The sequence below is a fragment of the Misgurnus anguillicaudatus genome, chromosome 6 (assembly GCF_027580225.2).
Source record: "Misgurnus anguillicaudatus chromosome 6, ASM2758022v2, whole genome shotgun sequence".
In the NCBI taxonomy this organism is placed as follows: Eukaryota; Metazoa; Chordata; class Actinopteri; order Cypriniformes; family Cobitidae; genus Misgurnus; species Misgurnus anguillicaudatus.
Genome location: NC_073342.2, coordinates 26,305,884 through 26,318,693, shown reverse-complemented (window position 1 = coordinate 26,318,693; position 12,810 = coordinate 26,305,884). Strand labels below are relative to the sequence as shown.

Sequence of the window (12,810 nt, the reverse complement as noted above, 5' to 3'; positions counted from 1 at the left end):
ATAAAATCATCAGCTAAATGAATTAGGGCTGCATAACGATTAATCGCAACTAATCGTATGCAGAATAAAAGTTTTTGTTTACATCATACTGTATATGTGTGTATACTGTATATAATAATTATGTATATATAAATACAAACAATTGCATGAAATATTTAAGAAATATTTACATACATACATTTTTATATATACACTCACCTAAAGGATTATTAGGAACACCATACTATTACTGTGTTTGACCCCCTTTTGCCATCAGAACTGCTTTAATTCTACGTGGCATTGATTCAACAAGGTGCTGAAAGCATTTTTTTAGAAATGTTGGCCCATATTGATAGGATAGCATCTTGCAGTTGATGAAGATTTGTGGGATGCACATCCAGGGCACGACGCTCCTGTTCCACCACATCCCAAAGATGCTCTATTGGGTTGAGATCTGGTGACTGTGGGGGCCATTTTAGTACAGTGAACTCATTGTCATGTTCAAGAAACCAATTTGAAATGATTCGTTTTTAGTGACTTGGTGCATTATCCTGCTTGAAGTAGCCATCAGAGGATGAGTACATGTTGGTCATAAACGGATGGACATGGTCAGAAACAATGCTCAGGTAGGCCGTGGCATTTAAATGATGCCCAATTGGCACTAAGGGGCCTAAAGTGTGCCAAGAAAACATCCCCCACACCATTACACCACCACCACCAGCCTGCACAGTGGTAACAAGGCATGATGGATCCATGTTCTCATTCTGTTTACGCCAAATTCTGACTCTACCATCTGAATGTCTCAACAGAAAAGACTCATCAGATCAGGCAACATTTTTACAGTCTTCTAGGGCTGTCAAATTTTAATTCGAATTTCGAATATTCGTCGAATGTAAAAAAAATATGCATATTCGAACGTAAAACTTTGCATTCGAATTTTACCTGTGTCAGGAAGCTCACGCAACGTTATGATGACGTAACTGACGCGGATTGTTATACAGAGCGTTAGCGGCTCAGCCAACTATGCGGAGCAAGCCAGCGTTATTCATTTGAAAAATAGCAAGAAAAGACAGTGGGGATTACGAGTCGGACAGAATACGTATTAAAAGGGCTGTGTGATGCTGCTTTGGTTTTTGGAGCATCAACTGGAATTCAACCGCAAAGTGAAACTAGCTGAGATGACAGAATTCGTGTAGTCTGGTTCTAAATGCAGTTTTAAAGTTTAAAATAACTGATCAACACGAAAGTGCCATAATACAGCTGCTTGTTTAGCAACATTAAAACCATATGTGCATCTACAGAGTCCACAACGCATATGAGAGAGTTGCAATGTAGCGCCGCGGTGGCTTTATTTTTATGACTGACTGGAAACTTGACTTTCACCTGGACATTTGATATGCAAGTTTTTCATCAACATTATCTGCGTGAAATATAAACATGATGATCATCTGCCAACTCGACTGTTTCAGTACGTTTCTATTAATTACGGAGAGTCTGCTTTATTAACGGCTTCGCTATGCACGTAAGTTAAACATTTCTGTTCTGTACTTTATTACTCGCGTATATTTCTACATATTTTCAACCAAGGAACACACAAAATATAATATAAGTTGTTGTGAATAGCGTTTAAGCTTGACAAAATTTAAATGACTAATGATCTTTCCCACTTATTTTGGCTTAAATAAAGATTCATTCGTTTTCATACTTTATTAGAAACACGTACATTTATCTACTTATATATTATATAAAATGCCCAATATTAATATGCATTGTCTATGTATGGCATTCGTTCTGTACATTTACAGGTGCACAAATATACTGGTTAATTTTGATTTCATTAAGACACTGTTGTGTTCTGTATTAACAGAGGCTCTGTAATTTTTTTTTAAATTTAATTAATGTACGGTACATAAAATAATTTGTAAATGTATACATGGATAGTTTCTTGACTATGTTTGTGTTAATAGCCTACACACGCTGGCTGTTGAGGCATTTTGCACTTCCAGATATCTATGTGCACTTTTGTTCCTTTGCATATGAATTTAAGAAATTATCTTTAATTTATTAGTGTTTATAACATTCGTTTTAACCAAAAATATGCTGTGCATGATTTGTTTATATTATTGGGGCTTTGTGCTGCGCCCTCTTGTGGGCTTTTAGGAGTATTTTCTCCAAGATAAAGTAGATCTTTATAATTCGAATATAATTCGAATTTTATTATTTTTCAAGGACGAATTTCGAATGTACTTGTTCAGCCATTTTGACAGCCCTACAGTCTTCAACTGTCCAACTTTGTTGAGCTTGTGCAAATTGTAGCCTCTTTTTCCTATTTGTAGTGGAGATGAGCGGTACCCGGTGGGGTCTTCTGCTGTTGTAGCCCATCCGTCTCAAGGTTGTGCGTGTTGTGGCTTCACAAATGCTTTGCTGCATACCTCGGTTGTAACGAGTGGTTATTTCAGTTAAAGTTGCTCTTCTATCAGCTTGAATCAGTCGGCTCATTCATCTCTGACATCTAGCATCAACAAGACATTTTCACAGACAGGACTGCCGCATACTGGATGTTTTTTCCTTTTCACACCATTCTTTGTAAACCCTAGAAATGGTTGTGCGTGAAAATCCCAGTAACTGAGCAGATTGTAATATACTCAGCCGGCCCGTCTGGCACCAACAACCATGCCACACTCAAATCACCTTTTTTCCCCCATTCTGACATTCAGTTTGGAGTTCAGGAGATTGTCTTGACCAGGACACACCCCTAAATGCATTGAAGCAACTGCCATGTGATTGGTTGTTTAGATAATTGCATTAATGAGAAATTTAACAGGTTTTCCTAATAATCCTTTAGGTGAGTGTATATATATATGAAGCTCTATAATAGCTCTATTGGGTTGACTAACGTTTTCTTTAAAAAGAAATAAGGAGTGTCTTAAAAAATCCTCTGTGAACTTTTTCGAAGTTGTAGGTCATTCTCCCACAAGGGGGCACTATACATGCACATCCTATGACTGTAAAATTATATTTTACTATATTTAATATGTCTGTGTATCTGTTTAATATAAAAACACCCTTTATAATCTGTTAAAGATCGTTGTTTTCAAAGTAAATGTTTTGCTTGAACTCATATCAATACAATTGAAGAGCTCAAAACCCATCTGACATGTTTTTTTTGTAAAGCATTTTTATCAGACCCTTAATCTATGATATCTATGAATGGTCTGTATTAGGTACTAAATACAGTGAACAGGTTCATAAATAGCTTACAGATGGAGTGGAAGGGCAGTTTCTGTTCCCGCCCTCTGGACTTCCTTTCACCCATTGGTTGATCAGGTTTGCCACACCCACTTTTACGCAGTCAGTGTCCTAAAAATGCATAACACAGTTTTTCAATGCAGTTAATGTCTGTATGTCTGTTATTTTTTGTTTATATAGTGTCTTGATATGGTTTGCCGACCAACCACATTTGTGACCCTGGACAACAAAACCAATCATAAGGGTCATTTTTTATTAAAATGTACACAATGAATAAGCTTTCCACTGACGCATGGTTTATTAGGATAAGACAATATTTGGAAATATTGGAATCTGGGGGTGCAAAAATCTAAATATTGAGAAAATCGTATAAACTACAATATCAGTGTCAGTATGTATATCTAAATGATATCAATACAGTATCTAAAATAGACTGATATGTTGATCAATGAAGTCTACAATCCATTACTCATAATAGGTTTCATAATAGTTACTAGGATTCTGTACAATATACCGTACAGCTGGTGAACAGACAGTGAGTCAAGTCTATAAGTTTTGAGACACAGTCACTTCATTAATCTTATACAGTTACAGTTGACAGCTGAATTTGATTCATGAAGCCAACATTTCCCAGGAATTCCTATGCAACAGCTTCCAGAGATTGCTGCAGGACCTACGTTACAAGTGTCTCAAACTCACACAAATGTGTAAGAAGCACAGAGAACAGATGTTGCACACTACATGACTACATGATGACCTATCTCACGCTGCTGTTACAGCTCTGGGGCCACTTTATGACCTCCATATTACACACACAATCTGATACTCATTCAAAATCATAACAGAAGTGTCGCCCACTGCTCTTACGTCACAGTTTTTAAAGTCATGACACAACATAGTTTATTTCTCAATGGTTTGAAATATTTTCTCACACAGACACACATTAATCACTATTTACTTGAATGAAGGGGTAAAACGTGGGAAGCCTTTTAAAAGAAATGTGAAAATTCTTTCATAATTTATGCCGTCACAGATTTATTTCTGTAGTTAAACGCAAACAAACGAGTTTATACTAAAATTGCATCATGTTGTCTTTTTATATGTGGGTCAACAGGTGAAGCTTTAAAAAACACACTAATTCATCAAGGGGTTAATATACATTTTCGAAGCATAATTATTTGTTTGTGACAGTAAACAACTCACATTTTGAGCTTATTTAGAGATTGATAGGTCGTGTTTTAATGTAAAAATAGAGATTAACATGGTAAATAAAAAAATGGTGGCAGTCGGTGACGTCACATCTAATTGGTTTCCCGCGTTTCTTGTGAATAGTTGTCATATGCGTGTTGCATCACGAGGCAATGGAATTCAATGTTGCTATTTTTGTTGAATGATATTGAATATTTGAGAGTATTTCAGTCCCTCCAGAAAAACACTTTTTTTTGTTATAGTTGCGGGCAAAAATCATTGATCTTGTGGCACGCTTTCTTAAAAAATGCAAATGGAATATGCGGCATATTTATGAAATTTTAAGCGATGATATTGCGGGGGACTCGCGGATATTTATTTGCGGGGGACTCGCGGATATTTATTTGCGGGGGACTCGCGGATATTTATTGCGGGGGACTCGCGGATATTTATTGCGGGGGACTCGCGGATATTTATTGCGGGGGACTCGCGGATATTTATTGCGGGGGACTCGCGGATATTTATTGCGGGGGACTCGCGGATATTTATTGCGGGGGACTCGCGGATATTTATTGCGGGGGACTCGCGGATATTTATTGCGGGGGACTCGCGGATATTTATTGCGGGGGACTCGCGGATATTTATTGCGGGGGACTCGCGGATATTTATTGCGGGGGACTCGCGAAAACTGCGGGGGACTCGCGAAAACTGCGGGGGACTCGCGAAAACTGCGGGGAACTCGGGAAAATTGCGGGGAACTCGGGAAAATTGCGTGGAACTCGCGAAAACTGTTTGCAGCTTTTCAATGATGTTCACGGCACATAATTACGTCACTTCACAACGTTCCCATCACAACAGGGGACATGGCTGTGCTTGTGTGAAGTAAATGCAACATTTTTCAACTTTCTGCTAAGATATATGTGACTTTGCTACGAAAATGCGGGGATTATGGAATCATGCAAACCCCACATATTTTGCACACGGAAATCTGCAATTTATGCTCCAAAAGTGTGGCATATTTGAAAAAAATGCGGCCTTCGCAAAAATAAGCGGACTTTGGCTGATTATGCATTGAATCATTCGATCGCACCATCACGTTTTTCTGGAGGGACAGGTATTTAATATAAACTTAACTCTTTCCCTGCCAGTGTTTAAAAAAAAGCTGCCAGCCAGCGCCAGCATTTTAATGATTTTCCCAAAATTTCTTTAAATATATAAACATACAATATATCAAATGAAAGAACAGACCATTTGCTTTTAAACAAAAATATAAACAGTTTTATCATATATTTGTTTGTTTTGTATCACCTCTTAAATATGCGTAGGCTTCTTCAAAAATACCAAATTATGATCAAAAAGCTGTCGACTTCAAAAAACGAGCGTTTAGACACAGAAATGGAAACAGGCAACTTTTCATAGTACTCCTATTAGTAAAACTGCGTCCAATAGGGGGAAACGTAGTCGGCGATCCACTTTATTCTCCTTAAAGACTGGGTTTTACGGCTCGACAGCTTATAAAAACTTATTTCTGGGTTCTTTGGCTTGTTAGCTGTACATATTGTCCCAAAGCAGCTTTTAGGCATTATTCAGTTTTTTGTTATAAGCCAGAAATGACAAGGAGGCGGCCTTTTGCAATACAAAGTTAATGGAGACTGTTTGATTGCTTTCCCCCCCGGTGGGCGTGGTTTTCAGGTTGTGATGCGCTGCGCTCTGTCTCTATAGATTTTTTGTAAGGACATGCACAGTGTTTTTACTGCTTTTGGATCAGTGGATGCTTCAGTGTTTTATAAGTTGGGTAAGAGCGCCACTTAGTGGATAATACCGGAAATATGGATTGCCGTAAAAACTCGTCATTGGCAGGAAACACTTTCTCTTAATAATTGACAAGATAACTCGTCAATGGCGGGGAAAGAGTTAATATAAAAATTTTAGGATGGCATGAGGTTGAGTTAATTAATTAATTAATTAATTAACACATGGACCAGAAATTGAATAAATAAGCTTTTCATTGATATTTGGTCATATTTGGCCGAAAAATAACCATTTAATAAAAATCTAAATATTGAGAAAATCGCATGTCTAAATTAAGCCCTAAGCAACACATATTACTAATGATAAATACATTTTTAAAATATATTTGGTAGGAAATGTACACAATATCTCCATGGAACATGATCTTAACTTAATATTCTAATCATTTTGAAAAATCGATAATTTAAACCTTACAGTGTATTTTTGGCTACAAATATAGTGCGACTTATGATTGGTTTTGTGGTCCTGGGTCACATTTAGGTGAATTTTAGGTTTGCTTTGTTGTCTGAGCACCCGTGTTTGATCTCTCACCTTCGTCGGTGTGCCTTTCGGGGTGGTTTGGTTCCAGGCCTCCCCTGCTTCAAACATATTCTTTTTAGATGCCACGGGAGCAGAGACGCAGGGCATGTCCACCGCTGCCGGCTTGGTCACCTTTGGTTCTTTGAAGGAGATCTAAAACACATGAATCAGAGCGATAAATCATTTCTGAGGAAATATGGAGCACAACAAGCAGAACAATACTCTTAAGAAGGAATTGTCTGGGGGTGTAATGCGAGAAATCCCATGTAATCTCTTAATATCAACCATCTGATCCATTATTTTAAATGCAGCCAGAAAGAGTAACAATAAACCAACAGAGAGACTTTTCCCTAAGGCAGGCACGAAATGCTCCTGCTAGTTTCTGAGAGTTCTGACATTCTGATCATCTCATCAGATTGCATAAAATATTGAATACGGGAGGCAATGCATATTCAGTATGAGTTTATATTTGTGACCGTGCCTGTAAAAAAGTCATTTTGTGATTTTCTGACATAAAATCACCCTATAATGTAAACATTCTGTGAAAATATAACCTTTATATCTTTAAAATTGACAGAGTAAGGTCATGTCAATGATTAAAATCAATGCGAAAACAAACTTTAATGCTCCGAATCTCCACATTTGTTTACATGTTGATCTCATGGCTTTTTAAGGATAGTAAGTCACCTCTAATGCCTGGGTGTATTGCTCCAGTTTGTCATCAATCTTGGGCACCAGCACAGGTCTCTGGGTCTTCTTAAAACTGTTACTGTTTAAAAAAAAAAAGTTCTTACTTTGTGCATATGAAACATTAAACAACCAAAATACTTAAATAACACAAACCAAGCGTAGACATAATGATAAATACATAAAATATCCAAGTATGAGAGCATACTTATTTCATTTCTCCAATATCTTACAATCTATCAAAAGAAAAGCATACACTGCACATCTGTATGCTGTTAGCTAACACATAAATCATTGCTGACAAGGCGATCCAGTAACAAAGTATGAGAGTGACCTATGGTACCCATGTCAATATTTATTTTCAGACAACAACCATTTTGCAAGCATATTCTTAAAGGGAAAAGTGCAAAAAGAGTTCATCACAGCCCAACCTGGGTGCAGAAACCGATATAAATGTTTAACTAATAATTTTATATACACTGAAAAAATGATTCATTGAATTTAATCAATTTTTTAAGGTAAGTGGTTGCAATCAATTTATTTAAGCTACATTTAAACAAAAAAAGATTAGTAAAGTAAAATAAAATATAAAGCTTCTGTTTAAATGTAGCTTAAATAAATTGATTGCAACCACTTACCTTAAAAAAATTGATTAAATTCAATGAATCATTTTTTTCAGTGCAAATAATATTTTTGTAAAGATTTTTTGGTTAAATAATTTGCTTACAATATCAAGATACGGCAGTTAAAATATTATTTTGTCTAAAATAATTAATAAAATTTTGCTCGCTCCATCTCAATGTGTTTGTCAACACACTGAAAAAATGATTCATTGAATTTAATAAATTTTTTTAAGGTAAGTGGTTGCAATCAATTTATTTAAGCTACATTTAAACAAAAGTTTTATATTTAATTTTACTTTACTAATCTTTTTTGTTTAAATGTAGCTTAAATAAATTGATTGCAACCACTTACCTTAAAAAAAAAATTATTAAATTCAATGAATCTAAAGAAAAATGGATTTATCAGAAGTCTGCAAAGGCACATAGCCCAAGAAAAATATTTGCTTCTTGTTTGCCGTGTCCTATTATGATTGTATTTTGTCAAATTAACTCACCTTTTCTTTAATGATCGATTCAGAGACTCTGTTCTCTCTGTGATCTGTAATAAAAGACAGGTAAGAATGTAAAAAAAAGGTGACATTTGAAACAACCAAGTGGTTTTGAATGCATTAGATGTGCCAGAATAAACCCAGAGAGTCTATTCGAACGACAGCAGGTGGAAATATGAATTCCTCGAGTTAGTGTTATATGTAGAGCTTCATAGTTTCTCAAATATTTCTCACTTCCTAACAGTGTAAATTATAGCGGCCTATCATTTCAGACCCACAAAAGGTACTTTGTGTTGCAGTGCAGATTTCTGTCTTTTAACCCTCTGCTCTTTGAGTAACTATCAATCATCTATTGTGTTTCATCAGAACATACTGTATACAGAAAAACACAGAACGCTCATCTTAAATTCCATTGACAAAACAATGAGTTAACATTTTTTTAATACTTTATTAAAATATTAAGCAACAGATACCCTAACACTTTAAATATAAATTACAGTACAAAAGATTAAAGGGATAGTTCAACCAAAAATGAAAATTCTTCACTCAAAAGGTAGATGTTTGGGAACAGGAAAGCATGAAACAATAGCACTATTGAGTTCCATAGTAGGAAAGAAAAATATGGAACTATGGAAGTCAATTGCTTAAAATATCTTCCTTTGTATTTAGCAAAACACAGAAATGTATATTCTGCTGAACACAAGGGAAGATATTTGTAATTAAGCAGAAACAGGAGCACCATTGACTTCCATAGTAGGAAAAAATAAATGCTATGGAAGTCAATGGTGCTCAAAATGGTTTTGCTACAAACATTGCTTAAAATATCTTTATTTGTGTTCAGCAGAACAAAGAAATGTATATTCTGCTGAACACAAAGGAAGATATTTGTAATCAAGCAGAAAACAGGAGCACCATTGACTTCCATAGTAGGAAAAAATACTATGGAAGTCAATGGTGCTCAAAAATGTTTGGGCTATAAACATTGGTGAAAATATCTTCCTTTGTGTTCAGCAGAAATGTATATTTGTAATAAAGCAGGAAACAAAAGCACCATTGACTTCTATAGTAGGAAAGAAAAATACAATGGAAGTCAATGGTGCTCAAAAACGGTTTGGCTACAAACATTGCTTAAAATATCTTCCTTTGTGATCAGCAGAACAAAGAAATGTATAGTCTGCTGAACACAAAGGAATATATTTTTAATCAAGCAGGAAACAAAAGCACCATTGACTTCCATAGTAGGAAAGAAAAATGCTATGGAAGTCCATAGTGCTAGAAAAAGGTTTGGTTAAAAACATTGCTTAAAATATCTTCCTTGGTCTTCAGCAAAACAAAGAAAAGTATATTCTGCTAAATACAAAGGAATATATTTTTAATCAAGCAGGAAACAAAAGCACCATTGACTTCCATAGTAGGAAAGAAAAATGCTATGGAAGTCCATAGTGCTCAAAAATGGTTTGGCTACAAACATTGCTTAAAATATCTTTCTTTGTGTTCAGCAGAAATGTATATTTGTAATAAAGCACTAAAAACAAGAAACAAAAGCACCATTGACTTCTATAGTAGGAAAGAAAAATACTATGCAAGTCAATGGTGCTCAAAAATATCTTCATTTGTGATCAGCAGAACAAAGAAATGTATATTCTGCTGAACACACAGGAAGATATTTGTAATCAAGCAGGAAACAAAAGCACTATTGACTTCCATAGTAGGAAAGAAAAATACTATGGAAGTCAATTGTGCTCAAAAATGGTTTGGCTATAAACATTGGTTCAAATATCTTCCTTTGTGTTCAGCAGAACAAAAAAAATTATACTAACTTGAGAGTGAGTAAGTAATGACAAGAGTTTTCCTTTTTGGGTAAACTATCCTTTAAAGACAACTGACTGCATGTTTTAATGACTTTTTTGTTGTATTGTATTTCAAAGTAACTATAAACTTGATAAAGAATGGTAGGAATTGTTCTAATCCCCAAAAATGCGTGGTTATAAAAGTGCCAAAAATTGTTTATCATGTTGTGGTTAAGCTTAAAGCAATATTTATTAGAGTTTAATTGCCGCATGCCTACACCAATATGAATAGCATAACAGTAGTAACTCTACTTTGTCTACTGTTCTAAGAACAGTTTCAGTGTTTTGAAATGTTATGAAATTCTCATGAACTCACAAACATAAAACTGTAATATAATAAAAACTATAATTTTTTTTTCCATTTGTGGGTAAGGAAATCTGCCCATCAGGGTTCACTGATGCTGACTAGTGACACTCCAGGAGCAATAGAAAACGAGTTTCCATCACTGGAAACAGTAAATCTTTCGGGATGTTGTAAGCACACAAATCTTCTGAATGACTCATCGGACCACATAACTTGTTCTCCATTCCTTAGGGGGTCCAAGATTTGTGCTCTTTACACCGTGTTTTGCATCTTTGTGGGCTGACCTGGATTCCAGTGAATGAAAGCGAGCTCAGATATAAATCCAGCTGTGTTAAGTTCACGACCTACAAGCAGAGTAGTTTTCCTCTATTTCTGTCGGTCAGGAGCACACCAAGGAATCTACATGGTAAAAGGAGTTTTTAAGGGTGTAAATGTTTTCAAATCAAGTTTTTAAGATAAGGAGTTAAGACTCTGACTTGGGCTGCGATTGAAACGGGATTGAACCCATGGCCACTCATAAAGCATTAAAGTTACAGTGGCATCACCTGCTGCCCATAGATGCACTTATTTAGTAAACGCTCCTAATGGTCATATTTGAGGGAAGCAACCTATACTACATTGTACTGGGTTGGAAAATATGCTTATTATTTCGAACTACAAATTAAATTACCAGCAACCTCCATTTGTGATGTTTATATAATTTTGTCTGCCCACTGTTGTGTATAAAACATTTAATTAATAAATGCACCTCTGAAGACGTACAGCATTTATCCAGACGTCATCTACAAATGTGTCACCACATCATTTCGCCACATCATCAGCTGTGTCAGAACCGATGACTTTACTTAAATGAGTGGTGAAGCGAATAAATGGAAAACACGTCCAGAGGCTCCAAAATAAATCCCACAAGATGTTCATTATAGAAAATCCCCCAGAAGCACTGGTGAAACACAGCTGTTTCATATCTTATTTAAAAAGAAAACAGTTTAAGGGCTCGGTGCATATAGACAAGAGCTGTTTTCACACTTCTTTCAACTGCTAGGTCCTGAACTCAATTACAACCCCCCGCCAGCCCCCCTTCGCCGGTAACATTGTACTTTGACTCAGAAGTGTCGTACATTTGCTTTACCATTAAGAACTAAAGGTAGCTGTTTATCAATGCAACTAGTTAACATCAAAAGCTGAAAACAGACTCCTTTGTCAGGCGGTCACAGCTTTTTGTTTCACACCTGAGCTCAACTTTTACATCTGAGAAATGAACTATAATGTCAAATGAACTCAGGCTTGCACCAAAATAGGGCTGTCACGGTTATAAAATTTGTCTCACGGTTAATTGCCTAATAAATTGTGATGATTAATTGTCTGTTTTATTGCTTTGACATTTAATTTTCATAAATTTTTGTTTGTTTGTTTATGAAGTAATTTTCACACATTGTTGTGATTATTTAAATTAAATATTTTGCAAGGTTTACCTGGCAGTAAATACACATAACACATATTTAAAAGTAATCTGATAATGTCTCATTTATACAGGCGCTGCAGCTCCCCCTTGTGTTTTTTAGAGAGATGTGCAATCATTGTGGTGATTTGAAATCATTGCGATGAGGTCAAACAATCACGATGAGACGATTATTTAATCATTGTGACAGCCCTACACCAAAGTATTAATCAAACCAGCTAAATAAACGGAAGTCATATAAATCACAGGTCAACATATGTGAATATGCATGCATGTCATTTTAAAATGTGCTTTAGTTCAGTTATTTTTTACTAAATGTGACCCTGTCTGTGAAATCTAGGCTGAAGTCACATAATCTAATGGTAAAATTAAGCATAAAAGTTTGATTTCACATTGATGATCTAACTTAGGCAATATTAAAGATATCAAGGTTATATTTTCACAAAATGTTGTTTTAATTATTATATAGGATGATTTTATGACTTAAGCTGAGTTTTCACATATGGGTCACATATACACTGCAAACGTGCATTGGATCACTGCACAACAAGACACAAGCAAAAAGTCAAATAACTTACAAAATAATAGGAAACTTTTAATCTAAAAAAAAACAACAGGCTTACTTATTATGATATAATTCGATTCATTGTCT

General features: G+C 35.5%; 1 protein-coding gene across 1 annotated transcript in view; it reads right to left on the bottom strand.

The window, feature by feature from the left end:
* The window catches only part of lsp1a (lymphocyte specific protein 1 a), a 42,143-nt gene that overhangs the window by 7,626 nt on the left and 21,707 nt on the right, over positions 1-12,810 (bottom strand). Inside the window, exons 7-10 of the mRNA XM_073868855.1 lie at positions 8,552-8,595; positions 7,435-7,516; positions 6,760-6,900; positions 3,241-3,339 (exon numbers count right to left, since the gene is read on the bottom strand). Coding sequence (XP_073724956.1) covers positions 3,241-3,339; positions 6,760-6,900; positions 7,435-7,516; positions 8,552-8,595 — 366 coding nt within the window. The remainder of the gene's footprint in view (positions 1-3,240; positions 3,340-6,759; positions 6,901-7,434; positions 7,517-8,551; positions 8,596-12,810) is intronic.